At 46.2% G+C, this 22,232-nt stretch overlaps 1 protein-coding gene across 2 annotated transcripts in view; it reads right to left on the bottom strand.

The window, feature by feature from the left end:
* The window catches only part of SPEN (spen family transcriptional repressor), an 82,752-nt gene that overhangs the window by 37,124 nt on the left and 23,396 nt on the right, over positions 1-22,232 (bottom strand). For both annotated transcript variants that reach the window (XM_071575760.1, XM_071575761.1), the window contains exon 3: positions 19,701-20,177. In XM_071575760.1, the coding sequence (XP_071431861.1) occupies positions 19,701-20,177 (477 nt within the window). The remainder of the gene's footprint in view (positions 1-19,700; positions 20,178-22,232) is intronic.

The following is a 22,232-nucleotide window of genomic DNA, read 5'->3' as shown; positions in this document are numbered from 1 at the left end:
CACCAAGTCTTGGGGCAGGACAAAAATGGTGCAAAAAAAGAGCTTTATAATTTCATTTGGCATTTCTATGCTGGGGTGATTTTTTCCAGAGCGTGCTCTGGCACTCAGCCTTTTCCCAACACAGGCAAACCTGCTCTTCCACATCCCTGTGAGCTCAGTGGAGCAGAATGGCAGCGTGAAAAACTAATCTCCTGAGCTGTCACAACACACGTGGCGCCGACGGGGAGCCGGGAAAGCTCCTCCAACATCCCGGCCCCTCCATGCTTTGAACCTCTCCTGGGGATGTGGGACCATTTGGGAATAATTCCAGCATTTAACCAGGATTTCAGATGCCTTTTTGTCCAGCCCAGATACTCCTAAAATCAGTTTCATTCCGTGACATCAAAGCAATTGAGAATAGAGATTTTTGGTTTTATTGTCGGCAAAACCAGATGGAAAAATGGAGCTATAAAGGAGATTGTTCCCATTTTACCACGTGCACTTTACTACAGGTGTAGTTTACAAGGCCTTTTATAGTATTTATCTGCATTCCATGATTGCCTGTGAGTATATAAGGATGTCTGTGTTCTTACTCACACTATTTATGTATCTGCTTTCCATCAATCAAGATAAAATCTATATATAACTTACAGTATTTATCTATGGATCTATTCCCCACTACATCTATTTGTAATCCAGACTAAAATTTGTCCATATGGGCTGAGTCCTCAAGACTCACCATGTAAGAATCCAGCAATGGGGTGGAGATCCAAAATCCAAGGAATCATGGAATACCCTGAGCTGGAAGGGACCCACAAGGACCATCAGGCCCAACTCCTGCTCTCAGTGCCCTGCAGCTGATTCAGCACACGGAATTTTCCTTTTCCCAGTTATAGCTGTAAAAATGGCCTTTGAAATCCTGCTGCCCCACAGACACTCCTGGTTTGCACAGAGATCTCTCATTTCCAGGCCATTACAGCGGGCAGGGCTCAGTAAGGACGAAGTTACGTTGGGTTTATGTGTGAAAAATGAAAGCACCGAGCGGAGAACACAAAGGCAGCAGTTCCCTTTGTTCCCAGGGAAAGGAGAGGATAAAAGGGACACTCCAAACCCGTGGATGGCACGGGAGACCCGCCGAGTCCATCAATGGCAGCAGAGCTGAATCAGGGGATCCCACACCCTGCCCTGCACCCTCTGCCACCACACAACGTGGCACAATTGTCACTTCTGCCCACGGACTGGAGAGCCTGAGTCAGCTCCAGGCTGGGGACTCCCCACGGGAAAGGAAGAGGGAGACAAAGTGATCACAGTGGGGTTGGATCAAGGGTTGGACTTGATGATCTCAGAGGTCTCTTCCATCCCAGCTGATTCCATGATTCTGTTCTATGAATTTATAGTCTTTCCACAAATATTCTCCTCCAAAACCCTCAGATGAGACAGGCAGGGAAGCAGAATATGGGTAAAAATCAGTGAGATCCTGTTATGAGCCATGACAATGGAGGAGATTTAATTGAGTGTAATGTGATGTGGGAAACACGGCGGGAAGCAGGGTGGGAAAGAGGGCGGGAAACAGGATGGGAAACAGGGAGGGAAACAGGGAGGGAAACACAGCGGGAAACAGGGCGGGAAATATGGTGGGAAACAGGGCGGGAAACAGGGCGGGAAACAGGGCGGGAAGCAGGGTGGGAAAGAGGGCGGGAAACAGGATGGGAAACAGGGTGGGAAACACGGCGGGAAACAGGGAGGGAAACACGGCGGGAAACAGGGAGGGAAAGAGGGAGGGAAACAGGACAGGAAACAGGGCAGGAAACACGGCGGGAAACAGGGAGGGAAACAGGGAGGGAAACACGGCGGGAAACAGGGCGGGAAATACGGTGGGAAACAGGACGGGAAACAGGGTGGGAAACAGGACGTGAAACAGGGCGGGAAACAGGGAGGGAAACAGGACAGGAAACAGGGAGGGAAACAGGACAGGAAACAGGGCGGGAAACAGGGAGGGAAACACGGCGGGAAACACGGCGGGAAACACGGCGGGAAATACGGTGGGAAACAGGACGGGAAACAGGGAGGGAAACACGGCAGGAAACACGGCGGGAAATACGGTGGGAAACAGGACGGGAAACAGGGAGGGAAACACAGCGGGAAATACGGTGGGAAACACGGCGGGAAACAAGACGGGAAACAGGGAGGGAAACACAGCAGGAAACAAGATGGGAAACAGGGTGGGAAACAGGGCGGGAAACAGGGAGGGAAACAGGGCAGGAAACAGGGCGGGAAACAGGGCAGGAAACAGGACAGGAAACAGGGCGGGAAACAGGGCGGGAAACAGGGCGGGAAACAGGCCGGGAAACAGGCCGGGAAACAGAGGGGGAAACACGGCGGGAAACATGCTGGGAAATATGGTGGCAAACATGGCGGGAAACGGGGAGAAACAGAGGGGGAAACACAGTGGGAAACATGACGGGAAACATGATGGGAAACAGGGTGGGAAACGGTGCCTGTAGCGAAGGATGAAGCAGAGAGAGGCATCAACAACACACTGCAGGGGTTGAGCTGCAACTGCAGCTTAAAAACAGGTGAAAGAAAACAAAACCAAACCACCCTGTTGTTGCCCAGAGAAGCTGTGGCTGTCCCAGCCCTGGAAGTGTCCAAGGACAGGTTGGACAGGGCTTGGAGCAACCTGGGATAGTGGGAGGTGTCCCTGCCCATGGAATGGGATGATCTTTAAGGTCCCTTCCCATCCAAACCATTCCATGATTCTGTGATTCCATGATCCTGTGACTCCATGATCCTGTGACTCCATGATCCTGTGATTCCATGATCCTGTGATTCCATGATCCTGTGACTCCATGATCCTGTGACTCCATGATCCTGTGATTCCATGATCCTGTGATTCCATGATTCTGTGATTCCATGATTCTGTGATTCCATGATCCTGTGATTCCATGATCCTGTGACTCCATGATCCTGTGACTCCATGATCCTGTGATTCCATGATCCTGTGATTCCATGATCCTGTGACTCCATGATCCTGTGATTCCATGATCCTGTGACTCCATGATTCTGTGATTCCATGATTCTGTGATTCCATGATCCTGTGATTCCATGATCCTGTGATTCCATGATTCTGTGATTCCATGATCCTGTGATTCCATGATCCTGTGATTCCATGATTCTACCTCTGATTGCCAGAACAAATTTAAAACAAAGGCAGCAAAAATTGGTTGAAACCCGTCTCGTTTTTGATGCCCAATTTTGGCAGGAAAAAGTAAAAATTAAGATTTTAGGGTTTGTTTTTTTATAGCTGCCATCAAAAACTGTTTCACCAGACCTGGTAAACGATCCAGGATTTTTTTTTACAGCAATATGCAAAGCGATCACTTTTTTTCCTGCCAAAATTAACTGAAATCAGGAACTCTGCCTGGCTCAGCTCAGATTCAACACCCTGTCAGAGTCATCTCCGAGTGAAGATTATCTCCTAGAAAGATCTCCTGAGGACAAGCACCGTCCCCGGGTCGTTCTCACGCCCGATGTCAGCAGCACATTCCCAAGTCGGGTCAGGAAATCCAAAGTTGATGTTCAGTCAGCTCAGAATGGAAGCAACAGGAACCTTATTTTTTAACCTTGTCCCTCCCTTTCCAGATCGGAGTTAAGTCACTGTAGATGATTCTCCATGCACAAAACACCAAGTGCTGTATGATCAGCTCTATCCAGAAGACACAAATCCCTGGGATGTTTTATAGGTTTTGGAAAAAAACCACCAATTAGATTTTTTTCAACCTGGGAAAACAGCACCAGAAAATTGTTCCAAGTATCCTGAATGTACCAATGTGTTGTTTGGGAATAAAAAGTATTAAAAAGACCTGACTGCTGCCAACCAACACCCAGAAAAACCTGAAGGCAACTGCTTAAAATAAGAGCTTAAAAATGCACCACATTCCATTCTAGCAATGGATTAAAGGACCTTTGCCTGTGAAACACTTTGACTTCTGGATGGAAAATGATATATTGAAATAATAAATGCACAGGGCTATTACAGGCTGGTATTTCTGACCTACTGCTAAATATCACACAAAGCTAAAAATGTATTTAACCAGAATCTCCCCCGTTCTCTGCACACACACAAGTCAAAAAGGCACATCAAACCACACGTCCTTACTAAGAACAGCAATAACCCATTCCCACAAAACTCCGACACCACCAGGTCTGCTCCAACAACCCAGATGGCTGTTCTGCCACATTCAAGGAGGAATCACAGAATTCCAGAAGGGTTTGGGTTGGAAGGGACCTTGAAGATCATCTCGTTCCAATCCCTTGCCATAGGCAGGACCAACCACAATGAAAATTGCAGAGCTCTGGGCACAGGGTGAGCAACTCCCTGTTGGGGCTGATTCCAAAGCTGCCCCAAACACCCACATGAGCAGCAGGTGGTTGTTCTTCACGCAGGACGTGCCCCACACCAGGTTGTTTATAAAGTAAAAACCACTTTTCACACCTCCGGAAATAAACAGGAGGAGTTTTTTTTCCTGGTTGAAAGGAGTTGCTGAACCTGAAGTTGACAATATCACAAACCCCAGCCCAGCCTCTCACGCTGGTTTGTATGAAGAGATCAAGAGTCGTTGCCGTATTTTGCCGACCGCGGGTGAGCAGGGAAGGGGCTCAGCCCACACACAAACCACAGAGAGCCTGAGCTGCTCCCACTGGGAATATGGATATGAGGGTGGGGAGAGCAGGCCGGGAGCACCCAGCTCAGCCTCGCTGTGTGTCACTACCCCGTGCCCATCGTCCCTTCGCCGGGACGTGACTCCAGGACATTCTTGGCACCCGTTCAAGCCGCTGAGAACTTGCCACCCAAGAACTTTGGTTTGTGCCTGTCACACACCCTGAAGTGCTAAACAAGCCACTGAAGGGGCAAAAGGCCAAAGTTGCTGCACGGAGGCAGAAGCAGCCACAGAGAGCACCCAGCAGATAAACCCAGCATGTACCGCCCTGAGGAGGGATCATTAAATACTGCAGACTAATTACACAGGGACATCCTCCTTCCCTTAACTCTTTCTGTTGCACCACACCCAGGCAGGAGACTTCAGTGATCTCCTGCTGGGCTGGAATCCTAAATCCAAAGAAATGAAATTAAATGATGTTTAAAGGCCATGGGAAGGCAACACAACTCGTTGTCCTTTAGCTGGCCAACGACCAGAGCCCTATTTCAGCCTCTGACCAGTAAGGTTTTGAAGACACAGCTCCCAGGTAATATTTACCATATATCTACCCCAAGGCCAGCAAGTGGCTTATTAACATCCCATTTTCATTTCTGTGACAGGCCATATATTAATATATATATAAATATATTTATGTCAGTTATTTTACCCTGATGTCTGACACCTGCTCTTTGATGAAGGCTGGAATGAATCATGGAAAAGATGGAGATGTTTCTCAGAAGGACAGAGTGCTCCCAGCCCAGAACCACCTTCCCCTGTAGCCAGGTGCCCTCAGAGTTTCCAGACAGCCTTGGGCTGCTTTTTAATTCTTCCCTGTAACTAAATAATCCATTCTGACTGCTAAAAATCTGTATGTCTGTATTAATCCCTGTCTGGCTGAGGAGACTGTGCCCAACCCACAGTCGCTGTTGCCACCTCAACCTACGTCCCTTTGTCCTCAGGCCTGAACTTTGCACAGCCAAGAATTAAAACCATTAACCTGGGGAAAAAAATGTGTTGGTTCCAAACACACGGGACTATCCAGGGAGCAAAGATCCAACTCAGCTACAGCAACAGTTTCCCACTGCTGGGCCGATGCTACTCAAGCCCTCTGCTCCCAGCGCTGGGTTTGGTGCAGAATTTGGGAGCAGCTGGAGTCTCCTGCTTCCCAAAGCCTCTTGGCTGCTCCCTGGGAACAGGGGGATCACTCAGGCTCAACAGCAGCTCCGGGAACTGCAGGAAGTGCTTTCTCAGCAAAGGGCGGCGGTGACGGAGCTGAGCGCTGGGAAAGATTAAAGTCACCGAGGCCTTGAGGGTGAAGTACAAAGCAGCTCCTCGGCACAGCTTTCCCACAATTAAACTTCCACTGCTGCAACGAGGGAAGAAAGAGGGTGGGTGTGAGAATGGGAGAGCCCAGAGAGCCTCTGTTTAATATCACCTTCACAGAGGGAAGCCCTGGGTCAGGAACCCTGGTAGGAAGCCACGCTGCATCCACCCCAAATTCCCACCTCCTCCAGAGGTGCTGGGATTCAACCAGATTATTCCAAGAGCTGCTGGGATGTTCCTGAAGAAGAGCTGCTGCTCCAGGCACTGATCAGTCTGTGATCACAGCAGCTTTGAGAGGCAAGCATGGGGCAGAGTCACTGCCACAGTACAGGAAAAATGGCCTTCAACCCTTTGGCCAAAGGTTGGCCAAAAGCAGAATAATCCCATTAAACTCAAAGCTTTGGCCACCTCTCTGCAGATGATCTAAACCAGTATTGTGCAACTGACACCTCAGAGCACATGAAATCTTTAAACAACACCCCCATTTTGGTACCAGACTCATGGGAGGTTGGTATGTCTTACCATCCCTGCATTGCAGAGGGAAAAGTAAGGACAGAAGAGCCCAGGGCTTTGCCCAAGGTCGTTCTGTGAACCACTGAGGGAACAGGCTCAGAATCTCCTGCTCCTGGGAGGCCAAAGCTTTTCAAAATACCAAGAAAGCAACATAGAACCATTAACGTTGGAAAAGAGCTCCAAGTGCAACATTTAAAGGCAGTTTCCTCAACAACAGCTCTGCTTTCAGGAAGGCACCTACTCGGCATGTTGGTTAAAAACCAGCAAAACTCGACTCCAAGTGCTGTCCATGAGCCAGGACTGTGAAATGCCATTTAAAACTCAACCACCACTGTGTCCAAGTAGGCTACTACATGTTCACTTGTGGGGTAAAAAGTAACTTTTTTGCCTTAACAGCCATGCCAAATAAACTTCCTGGGAATAAACACTTTTAAATACAATTTTAAACCCATTTGGCATTAAGTAAGAGTTGAATACTGGGCATCTTTCAGAAGAAAAGCCTTTTTCATGCATATGCTAAAACAAAAAAAGCCCCAGCTCTGCTTCACCCCCAGGTTATTTTTGCAGCTATTTTTTAACATCAAGCTGTTGGCAGATCACAGCAAAACAGCCCCACAGAATTAATTCTGTCTTGGTGTTTCAGAAAAGCATCACACCTTGTCCCAAAGCCCCAAACCTGGCACTATCTGTCAGCCCTTCCTCCCCCCAACACAAGGCACTGGGTTTGTCAGCGTCACACAAAACACCATTTGTTGAAATTCCTGATTTGGAGCAGTTTTGAAATGGTGCATCCTCTCCTATAAACAGAATTGTTCCTGGGATGGGAGTTGCAAGGGAAGGCGTGCCAAGATACACAGCTGATCCACAATGCTGCTTAAGTAAATTTGGGAGCAGGCAAAGCTTAATATAGAAATTCCCTTTATGGCAGATAACTCTGGGGAGGGTTCAGTACTTCTAAAAATGGTCACAATTGTCCAAAGAATGAAATCCAAAAGAAAATTGACAAAGTGGCCCTAGTTCTCCATCTGAAATAAATCCATTTATCAAGGGTGTTTTTCCAAGAGAATTGCTCTTTTCTTACATTTTAGATCACAAATTGTCCCTCTGATCTAAGACTCTAATAGAATCTTCCCCAGCCTGTCAAAGAAACAGCAAAGAGATGAAGGGAACAATAATTGTGGAGATTTTTTTTTTAACACCCCCTTTTAGGTTGAAGCAGCACAGGAGTCCAGAACAGGAGCTGCTGTTCTGGAGGAAAGGACTACTTAAAATGGAAGGCCTGGGAAAAAATGACATTTCTGTGATCTCAGGCATCACACATTAGAGAAGAAAAGCCATTTGATGAGTTGTGTGCTAAGGATTAATTTGCCATTTAAAAATGCAGGGAACAGATGGATCTCTTGGCTAGGACTATATTTGGGGATTACTTCATTTTGCTGCCCACGTGCAAATAAAAATACAACTAAAAGTAGAACTTTTTTTGTGAGATTTCACATGGGTAGAAAACATTGATGTCATGAAAATAAAACCAAAAAGACAATGTTTGGATGAAAGAGGTGAAGTTGGGGAGGAGAGGGTGTCTTTATGTTGAGCAGCCATGGAAAGTAATGCCAGGTTTAGAAATTAAAACAAAACAAAACCAACCACCCAGCAAAACCAGTATCATATGACAGTGTTTGTCACTTAAGAGTAACTTCTGAAAAACCACCTTATTGTAATTTAATTCCGTGGTGTTTGTTACAATTTAGTGATTAAATCTCCACACATGGTCAGAAGGTGAAGGATTTTGCTTCCCAAAAACCTGGGCTGGTTTCATTGCACTGGCCAGGCAGGGAGTGTAAAGCATTGGTGAAGACTTAACTTGTGGGAAAAATGGAAAAGGAGCAAATACCTTCCACCTGCCTGGATTCAGTGCCTGTGTGCCCCCCTGGCCTCCAGGTGGTCCTGGGAGCAGCTGGGAAAGGAGGAGCAGAGGGAGGCAATTCCACTGTGGGATGGAAGAAAGTCCTCCAAGGAATTCCCACAGGCAAAGCCTGTGTGCTTCCCTTATGGATTTAGTGCTTCAAGCCCCCAGACCCAGCAGCACATGTACAGTATTAATTAAGCACCTTCCTTTTCACACACGTGACTTCCCTAAGTCCGAGGGAAACTCAAGATTAAAAAGCAAAACCAACATCAACTCCTGAGACAACTGTTAGACACCATCTCTGCTTCTCCTCTGGCAACACAAGGAGCTTTTCTGCCCTTCCCTCCACCTCAAAACCAACCAAACAAACTCAAAACTTCACCCAGCAAAGCCCCGATGGGCGTAGGAGTTCCCGGCGTATTCCCAGACTCTGGAACAGGGGTCAGCAAGAGCTCCACAGGCGTTCAGAAAGCAAAGAGAAGAGAAAATCTGTACTAACCCGACAGCTCCCTTTCTGTGACTATTCATCCTCCACAGTCCAACAGGACACACCAGGCAGTAAACAAACATGGAAGGGAGGGACCAACTTCAAAGCAAGTGGGTAAATCTTACATAATTTGAGGGTTCGAGATCTTGCAGCAACCTCTTACCCAAGGAGGTGTCAGATGATCCAAGGAGGTCAGACCTGCAGCAGCCACAGTAAGTAGGACACTTTGCATCTCACTGAGCCCAGCCTGGCACTGTTTGTCCGTGGGGACCCAGTGCTGGCATTCCTGGGAATTCACTTTCTGGGAGAACGGAGCCTTTCTGTCAGACCTTATCACGCCAGAAAAGCTCTCTGCTCTCAAAGGGATGAAAGATGGTAAACACATGAATGCCCTGAGTGCTGGGACCTGCTGGAGGTGTGTCTTAATGACTCCTGATTTTTAAAAGGTTTGATGAAGTTTTTGTATTTTTGCCCAGGTATAAAAACCATGAAGATTTCTGGGCATTTTTGGAGAGTATCTTAATTGCCCAGGTATAAAAACCATGAAGATTTCTGGGCATTTTTGGAGAGTATCTTAATTGCCCAGGTATAAAAACCATGAAGATTTCTGGGCATTTTTGGAGAGTATCTTAATTGCCCAGGTATAAAAACCATGAAGATTTCTGGGCATTTTTGGAGAGTATCTTAATTGCCCAGGTATAAAAACCATGAAGATTTCTGGGCATTTTTGGAGAGTATCTTAATTGCCCAGGTATAAAAACCATGAAGATTTCTGGGCATTTTTGGAGAAAATTGCCCAGGTATAAAAACCATGAAGATTTCTGGGTATTTTTGGAGAGTATCTTAAATCGTGGAAGAAACGAGATGGCCCTGAAAGCCACTTCCCTCTCGTGGAAATGATTCTCCAAAAGGGACTTTTCCTGCCCTCCTGGATTTCTGAGCGTCTTCGAGCCAACACCATCGCTTTGAGCTAAATAAAGCAACTGCAAATGGAAGCCCAGACATCTCTCAAAGAGAAGGAATTAAAAGGCTCCACGTCTCACTCCTCCAGACTGGAGAGCACTCACGGTTGGAAGGACCAAAAATGAAAGAACAGCTCCCTACCTTTGTTATGGGGCTCTTGCAAGGAGGGATCACAGAGAAGTCTTGTTTCCTAATGCCAGAGCTATTTTTGTTCCTGTATTAGGCACTTAACGAGTAATTATGCAAGGACTTCATTAACATCTACACACAGCATGTCTCACTCTTCTTCCTTTTGGAAACTTCACTTTCCTTCAAGGTTTTACAAAATTAGGGTTACATCCCAGCACATGAATTACTTCTCCACACAACACCGAAGCCCTCAGCTCTCTCCCAGTCTGTGATTTTCCACTGGAGCTGCGCTGCCTCCTCCTCCTCCTCCTCTCCCAGTGGCATTACCAGCTGATGATCTGGAGTGGGATCCCTAATCTCCCGCTAAGAAGCTTTTTCACTTAAAACCTTGATGCCATCATTAGTGCTTTGGGCACTGGCGCTGTCTGACGATGCCTGGACATTAAGGGCAAAGCTAAGCCCATCAGGTACACGGTTAATTCAACGGGCAAAGATTAGGGGATGATACTATTTTTTATTTTTTTCCCCAATAAGGTTTATTTTATTTACCATTAATTCCCATCCCTGTGACCTCATTTAAGCACAACCTAGAGTTGTTTTTAAGGTTAATGCCAGGGCGCAGCAAGGAGAGTGTTCTCCCAGCCCTCGGGTTTTAAGGGGAAGGTTCTGCTCCTGCATCCACGCTCTGGCAGAGCCAGAAACATTCTCTTCGGGAAAAAAAAAAAAAAAAAGCCCAAATCGCTGTATTTGCAAGCCCAAAGGGACGCTGTGTCTGGGCTTTAATGGGAACCCGTCGGGCTGAGCCCAGGCGGGGGTGGATTTTCCCTTTGATCGCCCTAATGACGGGTACTTTTCAGGAAGCGTTCAATCCAGCCTTGCCCTCTTGCTATTCATCCCGCCACGTGAATATTCATTAGAAATTATTAAACTGCCCATTATTCCGAAGGTGTTTAGGGTAGGAACGCTCTCCCCCAGCTCTGGTGCTTGCGGTGTGTCTCCATCTGAGCCGTCTGGCTCCGGCATCGCTGCAGACAAACAACCTCCAGACAACCAACCCTGGATCTATTTTAGCGATGATTCACAGCCCAGTTGTGCTTCTCCCAAAGAAAGGAGAATCTGGACCACTTGTGCAGAGGGAAGGGGCCTGTGGCAGCCCCACGTTTCCCTGTTTGCTTTGGATTTTCGCGGTTGATTTCTCCTGGATTTTCGGGGTTTGATTTCCCCTTGCTCTCGGTGTACAGTAGATTTTCTCCTGCCTCCAGGAGCGCTCAGACTAAGCCCGACATCTGAGCAGCAACATGGGCAGCTTCAACTTCCCTGACCTCAGCTAATTCTTTCCTTCCCTCAGCCTACTCAAGATGATTAAGCAAAATACTTGGAAGGAAATCAAAGCCTTAAAAACGCAATTAGAAGTGACCATTTTGTTAATTCGCGCACGCACAACCCCCAAGTCAAACCCAATCCACCGACAGCACCCGACCTTTGGGGAAAAACAGCGAATTTTTAGCAGCTCCCACGGATTTAAGGACAACGCTGGTGGGAGCAATGCCTTCCATACAACTCGGGGTTTCCCACATTTCTGAAAAAGGAGGTTAGGAAGCCCTGAAATCGCCAACCCTCACACCAAACACCGGCTCCCACAGACCTGCAGCTGTCCAGGGGCGACTTAAAAATGTTATTTTTAACACACTGTGGGTCCTCCTTCCCCAGCAGAGGAAAAGGCAAGTGGCAAGTTCATAGGAGGGGCTGGATTCAGCTGCCAGAAATCCTCATATTCACCACCAAAGACTCCGATCTCATGTGAGAAACCTTTACACCACTAAAGTTTAAACAATAATCTCTTTTAAGAGAATGCAAAGCAATAAAGTCGTTTTAGATGATCAAAATAGTTCTCATTGTAATAAAACAGAGATATTTTCCTAGAGTAATTTACACTTCATCCATCCCCAGCACGACGCACTTTTAAGACTCCTTTCCTGAAATACATTTGGAAAAAGACAGAATTTTTTCCTCTGTGTGTAAAGAACCAAACGGCACTCAGAGAAAATTTCTGGGCCTCGCCAAAAAAACAAAGGCTGACAGCCCAGATTTAGATAAACACCTACTTCTGCACATTTAGGAAGAGACTTAATTGCTTTGTCATTTAGAGCCAGCAATTACCAACTATTACCGGAGTGCAGGGGGGGCGGGTATTAATTACAGCCCAATGTCCACTCTTTGTGGGGCAGCTCCTGCCAAGAAAACGATGTAAAAATTTCAAAAAAACCCACTTGGCTATAATGCTTTGAAATATTATTGTCTATTTATTTAGAATATGGGGTTGGGTTCTCTCAGAACGGATAACAATGTTAAATTTCTGTTTTATTTTGATACTGTGTCCTTCCACAGCAATGGTGATAGCGTGTGGGGACAGGCTTCAAATAATCCCTTTTGGGGATTTTTGGGGCTCATTCCTTCAGGGAGAAAACTGGTGTTGAACTTCTAGAGCAGGCAGAGCATTGAAGGTTTAAAAAATAAACAACCGGCCTAAAATGGGAAGGTTGAGAGAGGGCGAGTTCCTCCCTCAGAGCTGGCTCTGAGACAGGGGCTGCCCTGTGAGCTGAGAGGGAAAACCTTCACACAGGAGCGAAAGCTGCTCCAGTGTTAAGGGCCGGGGATGAGGAGGTGTCTGTTTTATTATTTTAATTAAAAATAGAGGCATTTTTGTGGCATGGCGGTGTTTCCGCGGGGTTCGGGCGGCCCCGCCCCGGGGGCGGCGCGGCGGGTCCGGCTCCCGCCGGCTCAGACCGGTCTGAGCACAAACAGCGGCGGCGAAACAGCCGCGGCTCCCGAGACACGCTCCTTTCCCTCAGAACAGCCGCTTTTCCTTCAGAAACAGCCGCTTTTTCATCAGAAACACCCGCTTTTCCCTCAGGAACATTCGCCTCCCGAAAAACTACTCCCTGTTCCCGCAGAAACATTCGCGTTCCCCTCAGAAACACCCGCTTTTCCTTCAGAAGCACTCGTTTTTCTCTCGGAAACACCCGCTTTTCCCTCAGGAATACTGGCTCTCCCCCCCCCCAACACCTGTTTTTCTCCCCCCAAAACTACTCCCAGTTCCCTCAGGAACACTCGCTTTCCCCTCAGGAACAGCCGCTTGTCCCTCAAAAACACCCACTTTTCCCTCAGAAACACCCGCTTTTCCCTCAGAAACACCCGCTTTTCCCTCAGGGAACACTCGCTTCCCCCCAAAACTACTCCCTGTTCCCTCAGAAACACTCGCTTTCCCCTCAGGAACAGCCGCTTGTCCCTCAAAAACACTCGCTTTTCCCTAAGAAACACCTTTCCCAAAAAGCACTCGCTTTTCCCCCCCAAACACCCACTTTTCTCCCCCCAAACCCACACCCTGTTCCCTCAGAAACATCTGCTTCCCCCCCCCAAAAAACCCACTCACTTTCCCCTTAAAAACAGAGGCTTCCCCCCCAAAACTCTCGCTTTCCCCAAAACCCCACTCCCCTTTCCCTCAGAAACACAAGTTTTTCCCAAAACCAGTCGCTTTCCCCCCAAACACTCGCTTTTCTCACCAAAATGCTCTTTCTCTCAAAAAAAACCCCACTTTTCCCTCAGAAACACCCGCTTTTCTCCCCAAAACACTCTTTCCCTCAGAAACACTCCCTTTCCCCTCAGAAACACTTTCCCCCCAAAACCCAGTCCCCCTTTCCCTCAGCAACAAACGCTTTCCCTCAGAAACACCCCCACCAAAACACCCGCTTTTCTCCTCAAAACACTCTCTTTCCCTCAGAAACACCCTCTTTTCCCTCAGAAATACCCTCTTTCCCCTCAAAACCTGCTTTTCCCCCAAAATCCAGTCCCCTTTCCCATCTCCAACAAACGCTTTCCCTCAGAAACACCCTCACCAAAACACCCGCTTTTCTCCCAAAAACTCTTTTCCCTCAGAAAAACCCACTTTTCCCTCATTAACACCCTCTTTTCCCTCAGAAACACCCTCTTTTACCTCATTAACACCCTCTTTTCCCTCAGAAACACTCACTTTTCCCTCAGAAACACCCTCTTTTCCCTCAGAAACACTCATTTTTCCCTCAGAAACACCCACTTTCCCCCCAAAACCCAGTCCCCTTTCCCTCAGCAACAAACGCTTTCCCTCAGAAACACCCCCGCCAAAACACCCGCTTTTCTCCTCAAAACACTCTCTTTCCCTCAGAAACACCCTCTTTTCCCTCAGAAACACAACTCTTTTCCCCAAAAACACTCATTTTGCCGCAAAAAACACTCATTTTCTCGTGTTCCCCCCCCTTCCCCGCCGGCCCCGCCGCCATTACAGCGCCGGCCGTGAGGCCGCAGAGAACAGAGAGCGAGCGGCGGCTGCTCCGGGCGAGATAAAAATCTTATTATGCAACGCACATTTTTAATAGCTTAGTGCGAGTGCAGGGTGAGGTAATGCGGCTGGGCCGCTCCCTCCCCAGGGCACCGAGGCACCATTTCCTCACCGTCCGTGAGGAGATCTCTGATAGATCACTTTTTTGTTTTGTTTTGTTCCACGGGAGGATTTATTTCTGCGGTTACAGGTGTGCAGATACGTCTTTTTCGGCAGATCTCGAGTATAAAGGTTTGGTTTCTGTTCTGAAAACGTTCTGCCTGGGCTCAATCTCAAGAAACTCGATCCAGTCCCAAGGGTGAAAAAACCCACGTTTAAAGGATGGTCTTGGTTATATTTAGCAGAGATGAGCAGAAACACAAGGAAGAACAAAGTGAAAACGCTCGACAGTTGGTAACAAAACCCTGCGAATACCCGAGGTGGATTTTTTTTTAATTTTCCTTTCCCTAACTCACATTTTGCCGTGCAGAGAGAACATCAAAGCCGCGCATGGGTTTATGTGAACAAAAGGTAAAGATGAGATTTCACCTGACTCTGACAGGATTTACTGTTGCCTTTGTGTAATGGGAAAGGCTTCCTACTCTGAAATTCGTTAATTTTAATTTTTAAATCTTAACCTAATTCTTTCCCCATACAACAGCAAGAGTGCTCAACCCTGTCGTTCTTAGCAGGAGAGATTAAAAACACTCAGCTCATCTTTACAATATTTATGTGGAATTATTTAACCTCGACAAAGGCGTCTCACAGATTCTTCAAAAAAGACTAAACGGTTCCATTTCACCTCATTTTTCCTGATTTTTCATCTGTCCTCAGCACAGGCATCTCCAAACCCACTGAAAATCCCCAATCCCGGCTAAGCCAGTGATTCATCCCGTCTGGCAGCGAAGGGGGAAGGAGGAGACGGAGACAATGGTGGGGAAAGGTTTGCATTATGTAATGAAACTAAACTCACTTTTTTCTACTTTCACTTCAGTTGTTTACACAGGGTAAGAAAGTCCCTGACAAAGGAAAATACACGGGAGGTTTGAGGGAGCCTGTTTTTCCCATGATTAAAATTCTCTTGGCAGTGTTTTTCATCAGTTTATTTCAATATTAAGACACACACGTATTCCATTCCAACTGCAACTCCTTGCTCCAGAAAGAATTTCATCACACAGAAATCTAAAATTAAAACCAATCTCTAATTACCTTATGCCTTGCCCATTTCTTATGAGAACTTTAAGTACAGCTATCAGAATTATAAAAAAAAAATCAACTTTCAAACATCTCTGTGTGTAACTGCTTTCCACTGCCCGATTTCAGCAGGGCTGGAATGACTGTGCTCACCCAGATCTTGGTGAAAATCAAATGAGTTCTGTGTCTAAGCTGAAATTGCTGTTTTAATTCCACAATAGCTATTTTATACTACAAGCTATTAGGAATTATTCATTTCATTATTCATCCAACTCCAGCATCTTTGACATCAGACAACCCAATAAACACTCTTAAAAATAAAGGTGACTACTCTACAGACTATAGGAAATTATTCACTAAACTCAGTAAACCCTCCAGCATCCTTGACAACAGACAACTAAATAAACAATTTTTACAAATAAATTGAAGGCAAAAGGAAATCTCAGGTCGCTTATCTGTAAATTCACACACTCGGGGTATTCCCACTTTCACATTCTGGACATCACCTACAGGAAATCAAACACCGACAGGATTTTGTAAATCATTTAAAACTCATCCCAAGAAGGATTTTCAGAGTGAAACGTCCCACTCTGAGGTGCTTCAGCAAAGCTTTAAAAATAATGACTAACACATGGAGCAGCAAGAGACGTGTCAGGCCATCTGACGTTACAAAACTGAATCCAACAGCCCAGAAATTATTTTTAGTGCATTACAGCAGCTCCACAAGCAGCCTAGAAAAGAGTTTTTTCTACCAAATAAAAATCAAAGGTGGATTTTTTTTCCAGGGGGTTGGGCAGGGCACAAACAAAATCTGGTTTGCTTCCCATGGGCTCACACAGATCCAGCCACATCCAGCTTCGTCCCTGACACGGTGCAGAAAATATGTTTGCTAATGGATCCTTTGTGGTGTGTGTCTGAATCACCAAAACGGAGAAATTGAGGCTACTGGTGGTGGAAAATCACAATTTTCAAGGTTTTTTTACTCTTTCAAGGTGATAAAAAAATTCCATCAACCCTTTTGCACAATATGGGTGGGGAATGAGCAATCTCGTGTTAAGAACATTTCAAAACACAAATTCCTCCTCAAATCCACACAGGAACCACCCACATCCACTGCCTTCCCCCCCTCAGCCCAGCAGGCAACTCCTGAGAGGCCACAAACACCCTGAACAAAGCCCAGCTTCACAGAAAATTGGTTATTTTTAACATGTTCTTTCTGGGTTTACTTTCTAAATTACTCCCTTGCAGCTCCGTTACCTGCAAAGGCCTCCAAACACCAACTGAAAGCAAAGCTTAGTTGAGATCCAACACAACAAACTCCAAACCTTTATGAAATAAAGGCTTTTTTGGGTTGTTTTTTGATTTTTAAGCAAACTGCAGAGCATTTTTCCTCACGTTTGTCCAGGAAAATCATCACCATTTAATCCAAGTGTTATTTCCTTTATGCAGATCTTGAGAACCACAAGCAAGGAAGCCCAAACTTCTCCTTCACCACCTTTTTGCTCGTTTTTTCCCAGCTCCCCACGGGCGGTGCCAGACACAGAAATTCCCCAAGCACCCCCGGAGTGCAGGTAAGACCCACCTCGCTGAGCAAACCCAGCTTTGCCTTTTCCACCTGCCAGCTGAGACCAACAGGACAGGACCTGAGTGACCAACTTGTTCAGTTTCAGAAGAATTCAGTGCCGTAAAGGCCTTAATGATTTCATAAAATTGGCCATTTCCACGTAGAAAAAGGCCGTAAGAGAATTTCCAGCTTGCTGAAATCCCTGGGAATACCACAGAAATTGCAGGAAATAATTATTCTCCTGACAAATGAAACCAGAGATACTGCACATCAAGTGGGAGCACCATGGAAGGGAGGGAGGGGCAGCTTTCGCTCACCAGAGGGTGTGAATGGCTCGATATTTACATGCCAAAATTCAAAATGTGTCAAAAATTAAACAGAAAAATATCACTTGTGCTTGGAAAGACTTCAAGGCCAGGTGGGGTTTTGCTTCCCAAAGTAAAGAGAGGGTTAAATGTTTATTAATATCTCAGTGATTGCTGAGAAACTCCTCTCTGATCCTTCAAAATTAAACGGACAATCCATCAGACTCCGTTACTTGCTCGGTTGAGTGTGACTGTACTACATGAGTAAGAAAAAGATGTTTATTTCCTCCCTGAGTATCGTCTACTTTTCCATTACTACAGCCAGAAATGGCCAAGAAAACGAAACGCTCGAGCTCAGCAGACGCTGCTTTTCTTCCCATTAAATCACAAAACTTCGTTCCAGTGGGACCATATTTAGTCCTCTCAAATTCAGAACAGGATTCCATCCCGCCTCGACATCCCAACAACGACATTTTATAAATATTACAAGTTTCTTGGATTCCCTTCTCACTCTGCAAGGAGCAAAGGAGTACTAGAAGAGATTTTTTTCCCCCCTGCTTGGGATTTTTTTTTATTAAACCTTAAATGTAACCAACCCTCCTTTCAATCTGTCTTCTCTAGGAATTCTTTTTGAGACTTCTGGAAGTCTCACCGATTTTTTTTAAGCTGTAATAAGTGTGAAAAATCTTTGACAAAGGGTTGCCTTTATCCAAGCGTTAAGCTCTCATCTAGAGAGGGTTAGAAATAAACAAACAAGTGCTTAAGGCAGCCTAAAAGTAGTCTCAAATCTTCTCCACCTGCTCTACAGCCAAGACACGACCTGGATTTCTAAATCCAGGAGGAGAAAACAATAATTAAAAGAAGTAAATAAATACTTGCATGATTCTTTACACATGAGGGGGTGGGGAAATCAGAGGAGGAGAAATCCATTTCCTCATCTTCCCTTCTGTAGGCTCTGCCCTTGTCAGCCCATCTCACCCTTCCACAAGGTCCAACGTTCATAAGATTTGATGAGAATAATTGCCTTGATTAGAGATTTATACCAGTGGTAAATTCCATTTGCGGTGATAACAGAACCCCAGACTGGTTTGGGTTGGAAGTGACCTCAAAGCCCATCCAGTGCCACCCCTGCCATGGGCAGGGACACCTCCCACTGGCCCAGGGTGCTCGAAGCCCTGTCCAGCCTGCCCTTGGACACCCCCAGGGATCCAGGGACAGCCACAGCTTCTCTGGGCACCTGTGCCAGGGCCTGCCCACCCTCCCAGGGAAGGATTTCTGCCCAATATCCCACCTATCCCTGCCCTCTGGCAGTGGGAAGCCATTCCCCTTGTCCTGTCCCTCCAGACTCGTGTGAAATCGAACACCAGGTATTTATTCTACTGATACACTTATTTACTTAATGAGTATTTTCAATTTTAGAGAAGACCGAGTACGCAAAGGGAACGCTGCCAACTCTGCAAACCCTCCTGAGGAGCAGAGCTCTTCACCCAAGAGCAGAAAACATCTACAGGTGCAATCGTAGCTTCTCATGGTTTCCACTCTTAGGGTGAATTTACTCTTAAAAGGTTAAAAATCAGAGGCACTTCAACATGAATTTAAAAATTATTACAAGAAATCAGTGATTACCTCTATAGCACCTTTTTTCTACCCTGCAGGTATTTTATAAAGCCACACAAATACAGAGCCATTGCAGAACCAAGCACATGGGTGCATTGCCAGGAACAGCAACCTTGGATTATTTTAATTCTTCCACATCTACACTTTTTGCTGTGAGGAAGCAGAGGAAAAAATGGGAAAGGGACAAATCAGCCTTTTAAATCTCAGCAGTGACAGGGAATGAGAGGGAACGGAACAGCACCACTCACCCTTTCCCAAAGCCTTAAACTGGGGCCTGTAGAGTAGTTGACCTGAAAATGTGCTTATTCCCTCAGTGAGGCACTTACAGTGACCCTGTTCTCCAGCTACATCTGAGTCACTCTGTTCTCCAAGCACCCAAAGTCACACCATCCTCCCAGCCCACAGGCAGCCAGGCCGCGTGTCCGACATCTCTGTTTCACCCAGCCAGTGCCTTACGGACACTGCATGGATCCACCATGGAAAAGAACTAAGGACGCCAACAGTGTTCCCTCAGACCCATCCCATTCCAAACGAGCCTTCTGACATTTCACTCCCGGTCACGTCTCCATCAGTGACAGACACTCGGCCACGGGACGCCTCATCATTCCACAGCCCGGGCTCACAACTCCTCACCGGCCCAGAGAACAGCCCAGAACAGGGACCTACCTGTCGCTGCTGGTGCTGCTGCTGCTGCTGAGGGAGTCGCTGCTGGAGGATCTGCTCCTGGAGCCGCTGCCGCTGGGAGAGCGGGCGGGCCGGGCGGCCTGGCTGGGCAGCCGCTGCGGGGACTGCGTCCGGGACTGCGACGAGTGCGGCGACCGGCTCCGGCTGTGCTGGTAATTCCGCTCCGGCCTCCGGCCTCGTACCTCCCGCGTAATATCATCCCTGTAGATATCCCTGTGTACCACACTGGGCAATGTAAACTGCTCCCGGGCCCTAGGTTCGTAACGGGGGTCGTGAGCGTCAAAACGGTTTGGACTTCGACTCCGAGAAGTGTAATAGAGCCCGTGTTGTAAAGTCCGCTCTCGAGGGTCTCTATAGTAATCCTGATCGTAATGTCTCGTCCGATCAAATCCTCCCGTCCCCCGCTCATGGTGTCCATAGGCACTATGTTCATAAGCACGCTCCCTGTTATCTGAAGCCCTGCATTTGGGAAGGGGGAAAAACATCGCGTCAGAAAGGGGCAGGCACAACTACAAGCAAATCATGCAAACATTCACAGCAGCACTCGGCCCTTTGTGCGACTGCTTCTCTGCTAACCAGCAATGACCTCCCAAGCAAACACTGACAAACTCCAAAACATTTTACTTGACTCCAAAGTTATATTCATATACGATCAAGCTGAGCAATCATTTCAGTTTAATCACAGTATGGGGCTTTCATGACCAGCATCTTCCCTGCATAGCAAAGAAAATTCTGCTTTCCAGCAGAGAATCCTCATTTCACTGAGGTTTGGTTTTGGTTCTTTTAAATTTAGTAAAAAAGAAAAATTTCATGTTTGTGGACATCGCCATTGATTTCTTTTTTTTCTCTCCATTTTTGCTTTAAGAGCTTCAGAATTTTTGTCTGAGATTTGGTAATTACTGGAGCTCTTGCAATTATCCTTCTGCAAAAATGGCACTACAAGCTGGGCTGTAGCCATGAAAGCCTCCGTGCAAAGCATGACCCAGAGGTAAAAAGCTGCTTTCAAAAGGGGTGGCATAACCCATAGAGAACTCCCAGAAAATCAGGGCATTTCATGTTGCTGTTCTAAAGTATTTCACCCTCTTGGAGGGAATTTTGGTTTCACCAGAATGCTACACTCACACACATCTCCATTACTGATGTTAAACTGCAAGGATGCAGGTCCCCAAAAGATACTAAGACTCTACTCAAGGAGCAGGAATCCAATTTTTAGGAGGTGTTTTTGTTGTGGTTGCTGCTGTTGCTGCAATCACAGAATTTCTATCTCCATGACTACACTGCTACGGTCCAGTTGTTTCAGTATTTCCAACATTTTGGATGCCAACTGAGAAAGGCTCAGTGGTGTTCTGAGTAAGTGTGATCTCTCAAATAAAGAGGTAGTAAAACTGAAAGATAAAGGAACATTACAAATAGCTGAGTAATTTAATTTAGAAGTACCAGGATGGTACATCTCAGTTACATCCACAAAATGGAAGATCCAAAATGATTACGCTGAATGTTTAAAAAATACTTGTAAAATTCTAAATATATCAGGGTAGTGAAAGTTAATTTAAAAATTAATTATCCATCTTATGAAGGACATTTTAACCTTTTTTTTCAGCCTTCTCTCTGATTCTTCCTTCAGAATGAGTTATGAGTCACTTCAATCCCCCTGAATCCTGATAACCCAATTCTGCCTTGTGCCTCCTCCTCCTCTCCTGCATCACAGCTCTAGTTCCAACTGCAGAAATATTTCAGGGATCTTTCACAGACTGAAAATTGGATTTAAATCTTTTTTTTGATTAGCATCTCAGGGAGTTCCTTCCATTCCTTCTCCAATGAATCACTAGATCCTTAATCCTCTCAATATATTCACCCTCTGTTGTTATATCAAGCTTTCTATGGAGCTTGCTCACGTTTTGCCTGTATTTTTTCTCTCCAATTATATATAAGAAACAGCTTAACCAGTGCAGCAGAATATCATTAACTTCCACATCTGCTAGAAATTCATTGTTGCCTTTCTATCTCCATTACCTCTTGCTTGCAACAATGGAATTTGGAAACATATTTCAGGATCTGGCACAGAACTGTCTCTCTGGTTTGCTTTTTTTTCCTCCCCCCTTTTGAAGGACCAAGATCAACACTCTTATAAACAATTGCATTTAGCATCCTGGAGGTGTTAATCAGTGAGAGCTGATTTAATGAGGTCAGAGAAAAAGCAGTACTTTCTAGCGGGTTACTGCTACGAGCTGACAGAGAGAACAAATCCTTATCCGTGAGAAAGACACAGAAGACAGACAGAGGAAGCAGAGCTGAACAGCTACTGGCTACAGTGCTTTCTTCATTCATCTATTAGTACTAAGTGCTACTGGAGTTAGTGGAAAGAGAGGGTTTGACTTGGGTTAGGAGAGGGGCTAATATACACAGGGCAGGACATACCAACCTTTTCCAAGTGTGGAAACACGACCTATATTCCCAATTAAATCTAGGGAGAGAATTGTGAACATAACTTCCCCAATTTTGGCCCCTCTTACA

The sequence above is a fragment of the Pithys albifrons genome, chromosome 22 (assembly GCF_047495875.1).
Source record: "Pithys albifrons albifrons isolate INPA30051 chromosome 22, PitAlb_v1, whole genome shotgun sequence".
Classification (NCBI taxonomy): Eukaryota; Metazoa; Chordata; class Aves; order Passeriformes; family Thamnophilidae; genus Pithys; species Pithys albifrons.
Note: the sequence above shows the minus strand (reverse complement) of the source record. Positions and strands in the feature narration are given on the sequence as shown.